The 17,290-nt window shown below is 41.9% G+C and overlaps 1 protein-coding gene across 3 annotated transcripts; it reads left to right on the top strand.

Moving 5' to 3' along the window:
• Positions 1 to 2,298: 2,298 nt before the first annotated feature.
• Positions 2,299 to 17,136, top strand: ERICH5 (glutamate rich 5). 3 transcript variants are annotated; one of them, XM_060243456.1, is made up of 4 exons: positions 2,299 to 2,573; positions 12,333 to 12,827; positions 14,288 to 14,395; positions 15,885 to 17,136. In XM_060243456.1, the coding sequence occupies exons 1-4, from the start codon at positions 2,483 to 2,485 to the stop codon at positions 15,902 to 15,904; spliced, it is 714 nt and encodes a 237-aa protein (XP_060099439.1). In that variant the 5' UTR covers positions 2,299 to 2,482; the 3' UTR covers positions 15,905 to 17,136. The 3 variants fall into 3 exon arrangements, with proteins under 3 accessions (XP_060099439.1, XP_060099438.1, XP_060099437.1); XM_060243455.1 differs by having other exon boundaries at positions 15,882 to 17,136; XM_060243454.1 differs by lacking the exons at positions 14,288 to 14,395; positions 15,885 to 17,136 and having other exon boundaries at positions 12,333 to 13,411.
• Positions 17,137 to 17,290: the final 154 nt, after the last annotated feature.

The following is a 17,290-nucleotide window of genomic DNA, read 5'->3' as shown; positions in this document are numbered from 1 at the left end:
AGAAGAAGAAGAAGAAGAAGAAGAAGAAGAAGAAGAAGAAGAAGAAGAAGAAGAAGAAGAAGAAGAAGAAGAAGAAGAAGATGATGATGATGATGATATTGGATTTATATCCCGCCCTCCACTCCGAAGAGTCTCAGAGCAGCTCACAATCTCCTTTACCTTCCTCCCCCACAACAGATACCGTGTGAGGTGGGTGGGGCTGGAGAGGGCTCTCACAGCAGCTGCCCTTTCAAGGACAACCTCTGCCAGAGCTATGGCTGGCCCAAGGCCATGCTAGCAGGTGCAAGTGGAGGAGTGGGGAATCAAACCCGGTTCTCCCAGATAAGAGTCCGCACACTTAACCACTACACCAAACTGGCTCTCCACACCAAACTGGCTCTCCCGATTTTCCTTTTGGTCAAATGGTAATGCATACAGTTATCAGGACAATGCCCATTCGACTTTTGAATGTAAGCCATGCTGCTGACATTCAGAGACCTTCTGTCTAGAAGTGTGGTTATGCTTCCGAAGCTTGTTTTTGGTTGATTCGCGTCCCTCCATTCTCTGAAAACTATTCTGGCCTACAGCATAGTCTTTATTAATTAATTTGCATTAGGTAATAGAAACGATGGCCGATTTCGCACTAGAGCTTTAATCCTGGTTTAACTCTATCCCCAAACTGACTTTCTACACTAGAATCATAGAGTCAGAGAAACCAACTTTATGACTCTATGATTCTATGGTTTTAGTGTAGAAAGTCAGTTTGGGGACAAAGTTAAATCAGGATTAAAGCTCTAATGCGAAATCGGCCGATGTGAAATGTTACTGTTGTTTGAACTTGTTTTATATGTTAGTTTTGTGAAAATGAAAAATTATATGGAACTTTTACTCATAAAATCTCTCCAAGAGCCCTAATGTAATTGCTGTGGTAATAGTATTGTTGTTGTTGTTTTGAAGTCTTTCAAGGATTACTTTGTCTATATTGTTAGGTTTAAAGTTCAGTGTTGTGTACCTGTTTTGTGTGCTAAAAAAGAGACTGTTACACTTTTACACACACTTGTTGCCATCAGCTAGCATCCTGGACACTTAATAACAATCCACCAGTATGTTGCAAACCCCACTATTATTGCTCCATCTGTTATGAAACAGTTGCTAGCATGAGCATCCCTTGCTGTGCTACCTAATGCAGCAGAAAAGTCAGAGAACCTTCTAGTATTTAATTCATTTACTTTCCAAACGGTGTGTAGGGTGGGTGGGAGGCAATACTTGCTTCCTCTTGCCTATGGCTGGTGGGCAGTGGTTAAGAATGCAAAGTGCCCTACAGCTATATGTAACTCTGCTCACTGTACCCCATTTAATTGTCTTTAGAAGTGTGCATGCATGAGAAAGCTTACATTCTGAATAAAACTTTGTTGGTCTTAAAGGTGCGACTGGACTCCTACTTTGTTCTATTGCTTTAGACCAACAGGCTGCTCACCTGGTTCTTTCTTGCCTGTAGTCAGTCCCTACTCCCCACTGTTTTGAGCAGCAGCCATTTATTCAACAACAACAAAAAGAGCCCCGTGGTGCAGAGTGCTAAAGCTGCAGTACTGCAGTCCTAAGCTCTGCTCAGAACAGAGTTCGCTGCCCGGCGGAAGTTGGGTTTTCAGGTAGCCGACTCGAGGTTGACTCAGCCTTCCGTCCTTCCGAGGTCGGTCAAATGAGTACCCAGCTTGCTGGGGGGAAAGTGTAGATGACTGAGGAAGGCAACGGCAAACCACCCCGTCAAATATCTGCCGTGAAAACGTTGTGAAAGCAATGTCACCCCAGAGTCGGAAACGACTGGTGCTTGCACAGGGGACCTTTCTTTCCTTTTCCTGGACATCTAAGAAATCATGGTAATTAAAACTGGAAACGGAATCCTCCCTTTGAAATGGACAGGTTATAGCTACACTCTGGTTCAAATAATTTTATCTGTCAAGAAGCAGGCTGTTGTGGAGAGGGCCTCTTCTTTTTGTCCCAAACTTTCATTACTGGCGTAAAAGTCGGCGAGGAAGGCCAAAGCAAAGTCGCGACGACGACGGTGGGCGGGCACGCGGGGTCGCTGCTGTCCGTGGGGGGCGATTGCACAACCATCTGCCCTGCAGCAAAGCCGGCCTGGCCCCAGCCGTCCCCTCGCGCGCCCTCCCATCCCAGCAGCGTCGTAGTCCCTCCTGCCGCGCCTGCGCCTGCCACAAAGAATGCCAAAAGTTTGCAGTGGAACCTCTTGGGCTCCCCCTGACTGCGCCGTTCTTATGGCAACGGAGCTGCGGGGGTAAACATTCCAGCGAGGGCCGGCAGTGGCACGCGCAGCCCAGCTGGGGCTGCCTTCCCTTCGCTGCCCGGGCGGCGAGAAGGCGGCGGCACCTGCGCGCATTCGCCTGGCGGGAGCCGGAGCGGACAGTTGGCGCGCTCGCCAAGGGAAGAGTCGCTCGCTCAGCGCCTGCTCGTCTGGCTCTGAGCGCGGATTTGGCCCTGCGACGCCATGGGGTGCTCGAGCAGCGCTCAGACCCAAGTCAAGGACGGCAGCCGGCCGAGCCCCATGGCCCCCGGCACCAACGGGCTGCAGAAATGCGGTGAGCGCCCTCCTCGCCCGCCCCGGGGCTCTTCTTCTTGGAGAGAGGGGAGGAGAGCGGGGAGCGTGGCGAGAGCAAGCCTCCCTCGCCCCCGCCCCACTTCATGCCAAGGCAATGCATAGCACTAAGGGGTTAGAACATTTCCTTCATGCTCTTGTTTAAGGAGTTCAGGCTGGCTTGTGTGATTCTCTCTCCTCTTCATAGCAACCCTTCCAGGGAGGCTAGGTTGAGCTAGAATGACTCCTCAAGCTTACCCACAAGCCACACGGCAGAGGGGGTATTTGAACTCGGGACATCTCCTGAGTGCAAACGCACCTCTTGCCCACCTTGACTCGACTTCCAAAAGAGTTTTATTGCCAGGGTGTGGAGGGGGCGGGGCTTCTGCACTTCTTAATGAATGAGGGAGAATTTTTGCAGGTGCAACTTCTGTCCGTCCTGCGTGACAAGCTCCACTAAAGGAAATTCCGTTCGGTAATACGCAGAGCTCTTAAATGCAGTGGAGCCCCTTTGGCAGCTGGTCGTCCTGCTTGTTGACTGTTTTCTCTTGCTGTTCTGGTGGACCTTGGATAAGCCCTGCTGGCATGCTGTTTTAGACCACAAGCTGCTAGTAAAAGGGCTTTATTGTTTTTGTTCCTTCCCGCCTCCCCCCCCCCCCTTAATTATTTCCGTGGCTGATCAAAGGAAAAGAGGAAAATCCTACTGTCCGTCCGGTGTCTTTGGTCAAGACTTGTTCCTGAAGTTCTGAAACATTCAGCCTGATCCCAGGGCAGCAAGTCCCAGTGGCACCCTCTTCTAAGTATGTGTGCTTTGGGCTGAAGAAAGTTGTTATTCCACTCAGGTGGTTTTCCATTTCAGTAGTTTAACCAGCTAGCTTTAAATGTGAAACTGGATTGCTGAAGTTTACACTATTCAATTGAAAAAAATAAATTCAATTGAACCAGTTCTTTAAAAAAAATTCTGAACCAATGTTTACCTGAAAATATTATATATACACTAATTGATTTAAGCACCAAGAAAATGTTGGGACAAAATTTAGCTTATGGTCAAAGTTCTTTAGCATTTCCTAAGCTTGTGGACAACCTTGTGTTTGGTTTTCTCATTTACGCATTCCAACAACTATAGATAATCTCTGGCAAGGACCGTATTCATTCTCATGCAGTGTATGTATGCCTTTATTAATTTGCCTTTCTTCCTAACTAATAATGTTTGGCAATACAAATGATACAACAGAATTATGTGTCAATCATTTTATGCATATATTGCAATAACTGCCACTTCTGCAATCTTAGCATTGGGAGAACAAAATGTTAAGACTTTGAAAATAATGATCGATCTCATCTTCTTACATAGATATTGGCTTATATTTTTTGCTGTTCATAAAGTTGCATGATCAAAGTATTTGTTTGGATTTGAAACCTATGCTTCTTGAGTGAAACAGCTCTTCTGAATTAATGTCCACCTGGTTTCCATGAGATTATGATTTGCTTTCATCTGCAAACTTTATAAAATGATGCCACAGGAAAATACAGAATGAAATACTGTGCAGCTTTTTCATGCTAGATCTTGAAATAGCTCCTGTCCTACATTTCAGTATCTGCTGGTGTTTAGAATGGTTTCCCTCCATGTACCCACCCATAGTTCCTGTTCTTATTACAGAAATTCATTTGGTAGATGACTTTTGTCAGGAAATGGCCAAGACAATGTTATTCTACCTGTTACATTTTCTGTCTGTTTTCCAGTGGAGCTCAGGCCAGTATAAACATTTATTTTTCCTTGGATTATATCCTGTCCTCCCTGCAAAGTGGGTTTACGGCAGGTCACACAGCAAAAGGTGCAAAAATAATAAATACAATTAATAACAATTAAAATTTAAAGCAACCAGCACATAACCATTTCTGGTGCCACTGCCCATCAATGTCTTCCTCTGGACAAGGCATAACAAACTGATAGCAATGCCCCATTCAACAGACAGTGTAAACAGTCTCCCCCATTTTATCTTATAAAGATCCCAAGGTTATCCATTGAGTTCAATGCGGCTTTGAACTCAGGTTTCCCCCTCTCCTGTTCTGAGGAGCAACTTTTGAAGTCACTATGTTGTTCTTCTAGTTTGCTTGTAGGGACTAGGTGTAGGGAGCTTTGCTTTGTGGTCAACCAGGCTTCTATCTCTTAGGCAGGAGGGGGTGGTTACTGTTCAACTTCTCAGTGGTGATGTTGTAGAGTCTCTGAAGATTCTCTTACATTCTCCTATGTGAGTTAGTATTTACATAAAACCGCTGGTATAGATTGTTCCAGGATTGGAGGGGCAGGCAGGGTGAGCTGTCTTTCATATGTTTACGAAGGTTTAGTTGTATGGTCATGGAGTACCTGTTCAGAATTATTGATGGGCTGAATGAAGGTGAATCAACTGAAACCCAGTCTAAATAAGAACAAAGGTAGAGTCAAGTGACACCTTTAAGACCAACAAAGGTAATTCAAGGTATGAGTTTTTGTGCGCACACACACTTCCACTGGACTCTTTGTTGTATCGATACAGACCAACATGATTGCCCGCTTGGACCGGTCAAGAGAAAGGTAGATTCCACACTGGTTGTTTGCTCCTGCTTTGTGTTAATGGGAAGTGAGTCTTGTTTCACTCCCACACAGCATCATGCTGCTCTTGTGCATCTCATGGCTTTCCCTAAGTTCCTAAACATGTTTTTCTTTAAAAACTAGGGTGGGAGGAAAGTCCAGATCTTCCCACTTTTACTCACTTGGTGCCATCTTCTGCGCTGCAGCCTCCCATGGCTGATGTTCCCCTCCCTGCATTTTATTTGGAATGTGTTTTTTTTTGGGGGGGGCGTTATTGTGAGTGATTGACAAATTGCTATGTTATAATAATTTGTCAATTATTTAAAAATTTGAAAAGCACAAACACCCTCCCCCCAGGATTGGTGGCTGTAGGGGGCTGGGGCAGAGAGAATGTGAGGACATTTGATATGTGGAAGCCCCAGTGCTGCTGCAATTAATTGGCAGCTACAATGGCAATTTAAAAAAAATGCTGTCTAAAAGTTGTGAGAGTTGCTTATAGTGGAGCCAAGCATTCAGAACATTACGGACCATCTTTGCTTAGAAGAGATCCTACTTGCCTTGAAAGATAAATTTTGGAAATATTTGCTCCTGGATTGTCAGGTGGTGATTGTGGTTAGAAGAGCATCAGCTTTTGGACTCCCTTCTGGTTCATAAGGACTGTTGACTACAGTAATATGTCCTGTGTAGAGTTTTCATGGCGGCTGTCCAAAAACTTCAGCCAGTCCAAAATGTGGCAGGTCTGCTGTCTGTGGCCATAACCAAGAATCATTTACCATGATTTTACAGACATGCAAAATGCCACCATTATCCATTACCTTCCATGCCAAATTCAAGGTGTTGGTTTGAGAAAATGTCTGCTCAACTGTATATTCCATGCCCTGCTATTAAGGAAGGCAAAATTGCCTTCTCCATGGCGGATTTGAAATTGGGTATCCAGCTCTCTAACCACTATACTATACTGGCTACTGGAGGCAGTGGGAACTAAAGTATGTTGGTTCCATAGTGTCACTGCTGTTGGAATTGCAGTGAAGGCCATATTGGATGGATAAACTAAACTGAATGTAAGTACTGTCAGTATCTTCAACAGAATCCAACACAATGATGTCGGAGTTAGAGGTTTTTAATTGTGTGTGGGGGCGGGATTAATACCTTCTACAAACCTTAGCGATGCCGCTAATACTGTTCTTAATGACAGCACTTTTTTTCTGGAAAAAGAGTTGTTGGAATTCTCAAGAAGGAGAAACACATGGGATTCTTTGAAACAATATTGTTTTAATGTGCTATGGATTTAAAGGTAAAGGTAGTCCCCTGTGCAAGCACCAGTCGTTTTTGACTCTGGGGTGACGTTGCTTTCACAACGTTTTCACGGCAGGCTTTTGATGGGGTTTGGTATTGCCTTTCCCAGTCATCTATGCTTTCCCCCCAGCAAGCTGGGTACTCATTTTACTGACCTCGGAAGGATGGAAGGCTAAATCAACCTGGAGCCAGCTACCTGAACCAGATTCCGCTGGGATTGAACTCAGGTCGTGAGCAGAGGGCTCCAACCGCAGTACTGCAGTTTACCACTCTGAACCACGGGGCAGATGGATTTACTATTTACAGCTGTGGATTTACCTCTGCTTTAAAGCAGTTTCCAAACTTCAGTCACCAACTTCCTCAGTTCTTTTCCGGGTCTTGCTTTTGGTGCCTAACACTGAATGATGATCTTGAAGCAACTGTTTTTTAACATACTTTGTTGGATCAAAGACGGTCATGCTCCCCTGGGCCCCTCATGAACTTTTAGACATTTTTGGAGAATTTTGTTTCCACAAAAAGGTTCCAGAACTGGTGTCCCCTCAGAAAAAAGCTCTGCTTGTAATTTCTCACCTTGCCATGCTTGCTTAGAAGGGTTTCCAAGTATATTCAATGAGGTTTTTTCCCAGGTTCAAGTAAGCATCACTTTCCTTAGTAATAATTTGCCTTTTGATGGGCAGATTGCTAACAATTGCTTTGCACTGGCAATAGTCTTCTTTGTTTTAATTTGTATTCTACCTTTCCTTCCACTTTGGAACTCAAGACTGCATACGTTGGGCTTTTCTTCCAGGCATTGGCCAGATCTGAATCTACTTTGGTTCAATCAGGCTGCCAGATCATGTGCCTTCCAATCATGGGTTAACATAACATATAACACAATAGCTGACTTGATTCTGATAGAGCAACTATGTGTTCATGTGATCCTTCTCTACTTAATTTCCAATAATTTAACTTCAGCAGAAGATGCACTGGAGAAAAAGTGTTATTTCAACAGTCTCAGATGAACCTTTCATGTGCAATAAAATGCCATACAAATATGCTAAAATACGTCTTTAGAAGTGGCATTTAAAGTATCTTTATTTGATTCTTTTATCCATAAGGAAGAATGACAAGTTTAAACATACACAGCTGTCAGATAATTAACCTGTATATTTAAAGATTAACAAAGGAAAAAATGGAGTTTATCAACAGACTATTCTCCTTAAACTTTTTGGAGTTTCAAGGGACGGAGAGGACAGAAGGTACTGAAGCTGTGGAGCAGGATATAATTGACTTTTTAAAAACTTATGATCATTTTACTAGAAAACAGACAGGTCAAACGCAGTTACAATACTGACATTTACCCTTAAGGTTACTTTGCTCAAGATATTTCATGCACAATAAGGTACAGTTCAATTACTTGTCAGAATTAATTTGAGTAGAAAACTGTGCCTAATTTGATAGCTCATGAAGAGATTTTTTTCCCTTCACTACACCTCTAGCATGTTGAAGCCTGAAAGCAATCTTCGCTCTACCTTCTTGCTTCTAAACCACTTGGGTGGGGGCTAACATGATTAGTGAAATAGCTATAATTATTGTAGGCAGGGTATGTATAGAGTGAAGGCCTAAATGTGCCAGTGAGATGGCATCTATCTATCCTCAACCAGGGTCAGGGTGTTTTTGGCCCTGCCCCCAACCTGGTGGAACTCTCTGCTGAATAACATCCATGCCCTGTGGGACTTAATGCAGTTCTGCGGGACATGCAAGGCAGAGATGTTCAACCAGGCATTTGGTTGAGGGCAGCGACAGTTTCCATCTACTGGCACTCCTGTTTCTCTTACCTCCTCCATGAGGCAGTGGTATATTTTTAGCAGTTTCATTGCTGTCTTATTGATTATAGGCAGGGCTTTTTTATAGCAGGAACTCCTTTGTATATTAGGCCACACATTTCTGATGTAGCCAATTCTCCAAGGGTCAAGAGGGCCTGCTGTAAGCTCTTGGGGGATTGGCTACATCAGGGGTGTGTGGCCTAATATGCAAAGGTGTTTCTGCTACAAAAAAAAGCCCTGACTACAGGTTATTTATTGCTGTAATATGGTAGGGATTTTAAATATGATTTTATTATATATAAGTACTTTTACATTAATGTGCACCACTCTGAGCCCTGTTCCACAGGGAAGGGCAGTTTAAAAATTGAATTCAATAAATAAATAAAATGGTATTATGATTTGAGTGTCTAACTATCATTGGAAGGACCAAGTTCAAACTACCACTCCACTATGGATGTTTGTTGGGTGACCTTGGGCCAGTCTTGTGAGAATGAAATGGAAGATGGGAGAATGATGTTGTATGCGTTGGTGGGTTCCCACCAGGGAGAAAGGCAGGATATAAGTATTTACGTAAGTACATATTGCTTCAGGCTAGAGTCAGCATTATTCCAGGTAGAACTATGGAGTTTTAGAGTCTCCTGTGGCATGAATGACAGTCATTCACTTACAAAGGAAAAAAAGTTAGAGAAAATTTGGGAACGCTGGGGCAGGTAGGTTAAGCTTAATGTTGGTGATCCTGGTCCTGGGATACACTTTGCATACATGCCCACAGCTGTAAAATAACAGCCTGTTTACTTTGTGCCACAGAAATCAATGGGAGATCTTAGCTTTATTTGGGTTAAGTTTCTTGATCAAATTGCAGGGCACAACTAGACGCTTTATGGAAAATTTTTTGTCAGGATCTCCTGTGGGTTTGTTTGTTGTAACAGTAAATGCAGCCATGGAAGAGGTTTGTATGAACTATACCAAGACTGTTATTAGTAAAGGTAGCTCTCCCTCTGTGAAATCATTTCTCCCCACACACACATTGCTATTTGACCTCTGCAGGATAGCATTCTTCATTTGGAGTAAAGACTTACAGAGATAATTGCCTCTTCCAGTGTTGTGGCTGTGATCCAATTTCCCTTCTTCAGGGCAGGTTCTGGTCACAGATGTTCTGAATTTCATTTAGTCTCACCCACAAGAAGTAACTTTTTATTTATTCTGGAAAAGAAAAACAAAGCAAATCTTAGTTCAAGGATACTAAGTTAGTAGACTGGTTTTATTTCAACAAACTAATCCTTGTTTATTGATAAATTCTTGTTGGCATACCTTTGAAGAAGGCTTTTGAACTGTAGCAGCCTTCAGTGGGAAATGCCAAGTCGTGTTTTATATTAGCACATGACCTGAAGAACTGGTTGGATGCCTGGGTATTCCTTCTGCTGTAGAAACTGTGGCATCTTCAACCTATATTTGATGTAGTTCTATATAAGAACTTCTGTAACAGCAGTTGTGGGGATAGTTTCAGAGGGTAGTCATGTAGGTCTGTACTAGAATGGCTAGATTCAAGTTCAGTAGCACCATAGAAACCAAGATTTTGGGGGTGGAAGCTTTCGAGTCAAAGCTTCCTTTGTCAGATACAAGCTGGAATGGAGATCTGAGTCCTTATATCTCAGTCAGAAGGTTGCGATGGTGTTGCAAAGCAGTTGTGGGGAACTTTGCAATCTCTCTCCCTTTCATTCTGTCACACAGCAGGGGACCATGGAGGGCCTCTACTGGCTGCTACCACTCTGGTGAGGGTCTGCATGGGTGGGCCCAGAGCACCCATCCACCTGTCTTCTTTATTAGCAAGTACCTTTTAACCGTGACCAAAGAGATGTGAGGACCCAGGCAGTTTAATAATAACAACAGGTTTATTATAAATGCTCAAAAACAATATGCGGGTTGTAAAACTTTTTAGTGCTACAATGAATATAGAAACAGTAAAGGAAACAACTACCTAAATGTTCCCTTTCTCTAATTCCAATAGACTCACTCACCCTCCTTGGATGAGGGATTCTCTCCTGCTGCCTTCTCTTCAGACTGCAGCCTTTCCAGAAAGAACAACCCTGTCTGGAGCTTGGCCTTTTTATGCTTTCCTCCCAGGTCTCACCCCTCTGGGCAAGTTTTCCCTCCAAAATTTCTTTCAGCCCAGCAAAGGGGCAGAAGGGATCCTGGGAAATGTAGGCCCACTAGCAACTCCTAGGTAGGCTTCTTCCTGCATTCTAGGCCAGAGATCATGACTCATTCCTACAGACCGCTCAAGTTATTAATGTGGTGTTAGCAGGTCTTTCTAAGCTGCCAATTTCTTAATATAATTTAAGAAAAATTAACAATCAGGGCTAGGCTCCAGAATAGGGTTGCCAGGTCCCTCCTGGCAAATGGCAGGGGATGGGTGGCTTAACAATAGAAAGAAGAAGGCCTAGGCCACATTGCTGGCACAGGAAGTGACGCATTGCGCAGGAAGTGCCATCGTCATTACAGAAACTTCTGGGTAATGCTCTGATGTTTGGGCAAAAAGTCTACGGTAAAACTGGCTTCTTCCATAGAGTTTTTGCCTCAATACCAAAGTGTCACCCGGAAGTCGCAAGCATGATGATGCAACTTCCTGTGCAATGCCAGCAATGTATCCTAGGCCTTCTTTCTATTGGTAAGTCCTCCCACTAGCCAGCTGATTGGTGGTTGGGGCATGGCTTGGTGGAGGGGACCAATATGGCTGGGCAGATGAAGCTTAAAATGTCTAGGCCCTATTAGTGCTTGGATGGGGACTGCCTTGCTTTGTTAAGTTTTGTGAAGGAAGAAAAGCAGGATGTAAACAGTAATAAAAGAAAGGGCATATTTAATTTTTATGCTACTGAGGTTGTTTCAGTTGCAGATTCATGGTCTTGGTCAAATGACAGCCATGGTAGCTTTGTCTTGAAAATCAGAGTTAAAAACTAGAATGAAAAGACCATTTTTCTTTCACAAACACCTACTGTAGGGCTGGAAGGAAAAGCCAAAGAATTTCTATCTATGGTGTCTTTGCTTGTTGGGGCCAAACTGTACACTGCAGTTAGTAATGACGATAATTAAAGATTTCAGCTCTCCCTGTTGTGCCCTATGTTGCAGGTTTCTTAGCAAGAAGATGGTGACAGAGTATAAATAGGGAAGAGCCGAAAAAGAACTGAGCAAGGGGGGTTGCATGTGATCCTCACAGATGTTTGCATTGCCACATTTCCACAACTGAGTACAGGATGGTTGGAATGTGCCATAATGGAGATGTGAAATCTTTAAAAAAATTTATATATATATATATATATATATATATATATATATATATATATATATATATATATATATATATATATATATATATATATATATATATATATATATATATATATATATATTTACAGGCACATTGGGTTCACAAAATAGCTTGCATATAACTCTGCACAAAACGCTATCAAAAGAAACAAAATAAAAGCAGCCAGTAGCTATTCAAGAAATAAGCAGACTTCCAAAAACAAATTAGTCTGCGAAAGGAAACTATCTGCCCATTTAAACTCCGTGTACAAATGAAAGTTCATTTATGTTTTAAAAATAAATCTCTCTGAAATAACATCAAACCCAGCTGGTACCTAAACACCCAGATAGAAGGAGCTTTCTGCTGTGTGTGAGAAACACGCATAGTTGTGCATATGTATGAGAACCTCTTCCAATTAACGTGCACCACGATAATCATAGTAATCAGGATTGCCAAAAAGTAATCCTGAAGCTGGTAGAGGTGATGGTATATCTCCTTTGTCGCATTTGTAATTAATCCATTCAGATATGTACATAAAAGAATAATGGTCATATCAGCAGATATGTAGAAGCTGGGGGTATAAACATTAAAAATCTGATACCGGCAGTGTGGGTATTTAGACCTGGATCCTCCTAGATATTTGCCCAACACACTCTATACCACCACACAATAACTAAGAAGTAATGTGAATTCACTGCTGAACTTTCTCAATAATAACTTTACTTCTCCCCTCCCTTTCTTCTTCTACTTCTTTAAAATGCATAATGAATGACACTGCTACATCAGATGACAATTCACCCCTCACTGATGAAAATGAAACCATACCTGACCAGACCAAACTTGGAGGAATGGATGAAGTAGATCTTGCATCTGATGGAACAAAATTAAGTGAGAATCTTCCCCAAGAGAAGGCAGATGTTTTGCTTCCAGAAATAACAAAATGTGCTCTTTCTGCCTGTCAAAGAGTAGACCCAGAAGGTACAGAACCTCCGCCAGTGGCACCGGAAGAGAAGTTCAGCAGGGGTGAGCCTTTGCCTACAGGCCTTGTAGAAGCCAGTGAGCCTCAACCTGTGGAACTAACAGAGGGTGATGAGCCTGTTTCCATCACAGAAGCTGCCAATGCTCAGCCTCCAGAAATTACACAGGACGCTAAACCTGAACTTGTCAGACCAACAGAGGGGAGCACACCTGAACCTTTGGTGACAGCAGAGGAAGACTTTAATCTTGTAACAGAAATGGTGAAGGAATTGCAGATAGAGGAAGAGGAACAGCTAATTGAGGGTAACCAATGTTATTACAGATTCAGAAAGTCAGGTTCTGAGCTATATTCAAATTCCACTGAGCTCAGTGGAGATGGTGGTGTACGTGAACATCTGAGGGCAGAATCTTGTCCAGTGAGTTTGGATTGTGTGTAGCATTTGTAAATAATAGAATTATGAGTATTGTCTAGTGAGATCTGTTAACAGTTCTGTAGAACGAATGAGCTCACTGCTCACTTTCCTTACACTCCCATTTCAGGCACTTTCCCAAACGGAGTGTATACTACTTATGATAACTATATAGTGGGGAACTTGTAGAAGAATAAACTGTGTGGCTTATAGAACTTTCTTTAAACTTATTTTGACAACATCAAAATAACCAGGTCAGTTCCAAGACAGCTCAGTCAAAATACCCTGTTATTTCGTTGGTATAATTAATTTAAACTACAACATTATCAGATTATGAATGCTTGGTGTCACACTAATATAACTTTGTCTGGAAAAACTGCCTTGCTGTATTAAATCAGTGTTCTTGCTTGTCCAGCATCCTGAATAAAACTGTAACTAGAAGGATACCTCTGAAAAGTATAAAGGTGATAATGACTCCCCACTGTTTGACCCCAACATTTGTGAAAGGATGAAGACTGACTCCAAACCTATTGACTGTTTACCTTGATAACTATCTTCCTTTAAAATATCCTCCTGTTTCACTTTGATATGGTGTGGGCAACATGGAGTAGCAAACGCAGTTGTATTTATTTAGTGAAGGCCTCAGGGTCATCCAAACTAATCTGACACTTGAATGAAAGAGAGTTCTGTTTACATCAAGGTCCCTGTCTGACTGTGTTCGTTCACAAGGACAAAGTTCACGTCATGGGCTTTAGCAATACTATCTTTATTAACATGATATTGTGCTTTTCTAAAAAAATAAATTAAGAGACTAAGCTGAATAATTAGGAAAGGAAAGGTCCCCTGTGCAAGCACCAGTCATTTCCAACTCTGGGGTGACGTTGCTTTCACAATGTTTTCACAGCAGACTTTTTACGGGGTGGTTTGCCATTGTCTTCCCCAGTCTTTTACACTTTCCCCCCAGCAAGCTGGGTACTCATTTTACCAACCTCGGAAGGAAGGCTGAGTCAACCTTGGGCCATCTACCTGAATCCAGCTTTCGCCAAAATCGAACTCAGGTTGTGAGCAGAGAGTTCAGACCACAGTACTGCTGCTTTACCACTCTGTGCCACAGGGCCTATCCGAATAATTAAGAGAGCAGTAAATTTAAGCCGGGGCAGTGATAGATTTACTAGTGAACACAGCAAATGCCTGCTCAGCAACTGGCAGATGCTGAATCTGTCCCTGCAGTTTTTGTCCTTGCTGAAGTTAAAGGAAAGCACAAGTCATAGGAGAATGTCGTCCTGTAAGGTGCTGCAGCACTCAATGCTTGTTCAGTGTTCCCTGACTCGATCTCTATGGTTACTGTTCCAGGTGAGATGGGAGAAAAGGTGGAAACTGAGATGCACTCTGAGATAGTAAGTGAGGGCTCTGAAACAAAAGAAGAAGAAACAGGAGAAGCTACAGCAGCAACAGAGATAGGTATGTTGACGGAGAAGTGAAAGGCTAAATATTAGGAGCTCTGCAAGCTGTATTGACATTTCTAACCTTTTTGTTAGCAACTCGAGTTGCTACTCCCATTTAAATATAGATGTTTAAACAGCATCCTGCAAATGACTTCCTTGTTGCATGTATATTTACAATATCTATATTTATTTATATTTTTACTATTTATTTAAGTCATTTATAACCCACTTTTCTTCCTGATGGGGACCCAGAGCTGCTTACATAATTCTCCTTTCTTCTATGTTATCCTCACAACAACCCTGTGGGTTAGGCTGAATGTGAAGGTCACCCAGCAAGCTTCTTTGGCATGAGTGGGGATTAAAAACCTGGGTCTCCCAAATACTAGTCTGACACTTTTAAGCACTACAGCACACCAGCTGGGTTTCCCTTGAATAAAGGCCAAAAATGTGTTATAGCAAGATTGCCCATTACTGCACTGTGGGGGGGGGGGTTAGATAAGATTTGCACAGCAAGAGGTGTGGGGGTGAGTGATGTAGATACCAGCTGCATCCTTTGTCTTTGTATGGGAGCCCAGCCGTCTGTCCTCCTCCTCCTGCATTATTGGGGTGCTCCAGGCTTACACACTGATCTGCTGCTGCTGCTCTTGCACCTAGTTTGTTCCTAAGTTTCCCATAGTAGATAAGCCTGCTGGAAAATATGTTTTGAAGGACGTAGCCTTGGAAAATAAGCAGCTTAATTAAATATGTTTAATCCCATAGTTACTGTTTGCCAAACATATTTTATTACTGCATAGAGGATTTGGGATTCCCCCACCCCTACTCTGCTTCTTTTGTTGGCATCTTGCTTGGGCAGTGAGGACTCTGATATGGGTAGATGTTTGGGAGCTTATTTTCTTGGCTGTAAGGAGGACAAAGCGAAGTACAGGCTGATGAGAGACAAAAAGAACAGATGAAAAGGAGAGCAAAAGGGTTCATCACTCATGCAAGATCTAAAATTACAGCCAAAGCACAGTTCTTTAATTTCCATCACTCACCCTTGATGGGATATATTTCCTTTCTGTGAAACTGAAGGCCTCATCTTAACTGTATTGAAAACTAGTTTCTGGGATTAACCCCCAAATAGCAGGAAAATGCTCAGTTTATAATGCTCAAAGCATTATTTTGGGAATCCTCACTTTCTTAAAAACAGGACTGTGAGTGAATGTTCTTTTAATCCAGGACTGTGTTCTTGTTGAAGCTTGCGCTCTCCCAGTGGTTACTCTGACAACTATGAATGTAAAAGTCTCAGTCTACAGATGACAGTTTAGGTAGAATATCTCTAAAGTAGACATGGGTCACCTGAAAGCTATTGGATTAACTACAGCCCTGTTAAGACACTCAAAAATGCACATGGCTAGTGGAATCATACCTGCTGGGTGAATTCCTGATTCATCTTCATTTCAAATATCTGTTCCTAAAATGTGTTATACAAAAGTCCTTATAGAATTTTTTTAATATTACAGAAGCTACTAATAATGAAGAGTGAATCATGGTTTCTGCATGGACTTCATCTTTGTTTAGGTACTCAAATTACTATTACTCCAATTTGAGAAAAATCTGGATTTTATAAGTTTTTACGGACTTGCCATGAGAACTTGAGCAGTAGGGGAGAAAGGATTTTATTTTGGGAAGTCAAGTTGCCAAGACATCACTGAGGAATTGCAATGTTGAACCTTAACAAATTTGCCGTATAGTGCCTTCTGTAAATTTCATTTGAGTAGAACTGTATGTTGCGATGCAATAGCTTAACTAAAATAGGTGAATTACATAAGTTGCATGCATTTTAAAATCATATTAATTCCCCCAGCGTTCTAAACTGGGATAAAAGTACTTGGGTTCTGATGCAATCTTACAGTCACAATCTGTTTATGTACTAGGACAATTCTTGTGTGAAGCTTCAATTATTCATATATGTTTACAGTAGCTAGGGCTTAATATTGCTACTCTAATTTGGGCAGATGCATCTATTTTAAAAATGGGAAGAAATAGCCATCCTCAACAATTAAGATCAACACTTCTGTACATTAAAAAGGAACAAGAGAAATAATTTATTTAGCACAGCAATTAAATATACTTGATCACTATTATAATGCAGTGATAATGCTTTTTTAAAAAGTAATATATTTTAATGAAATAATAGCACACAGATAATTTAAGAGTCTAATTGCATTAAAGTTGAATACTGCATTTCACAGCCTACAGGATTTAGTTTCTTCAGAGGTAAAAATTGCAACCAATAAAGTTAAGCTGTGTTCAGTTAGTGTGTGCCTTTCTGGGACCTTTTCTCGACTAGGTTTTCCCTCCAAATACACTTGCAGATTCTATTTGCTATTTGAAAGCTATGTGAAAGTATGATAAGAACATCCTTTGATTTCCTTATTTTTAGTCTTAAAATGGTAACTGTAAATGGTAGCAGTCAGTTTTACATCTTTTTTTAAAAACAGGGCTGTTCACCATGTGACTATAATAGTTTCATGGCTTGAAGAAGTCTGTAAACTTGAGGAAAGTTAATCATTTCCATATTGGGACTGGAGCAGGAACCTTTGAATCCAGGGCAGTGATGTACTATATAGGACACACGCTAGATATGCATTGATCAACAATCATATGTTTAATATGGCTTGTTTTTGTGCCTTTTGAAGTAGTCTGCAGCAAACTGTCTTCATTTTGCAAGTTGACACCCTGATCTTAAATGCTGAAATAAAGTGCTGCAATGGATGGAACTTGTGCCATTGTGTTGTCACTGAAGTGGTCTAAGTACGCTATTGGCTGGGTTATTGCTTTTGGAATCTTTCGTGACAATCTGAGAACCAGCCAGTTGCTTTAGAGGTCATTAATTCATAGGGAGATCATAAGTCAGAAGCAACTTGAT

Source organism: Heteronotia binoei, chromosome 7, assembly GCF_032191835.1.
Source record: "Heteronotia binoei isolate CCM8104 ecotype False Entrance Well chromosome 7, APGP_CSIRO_Hbin_v1, whole genome shotgun sequence".
In the NCBI taxonomy this organism is placed as follows: Eukaryota; Metazoa; Chordata; class Lepidosauria; order Squamata; family Gekkonidae; genus Heteronotia; species Heteronotia binoei.
Note: the sequence above shows the minus strand (reverse complement) of the source record. Positions and strands in the feature narration are given on the sequence as shown.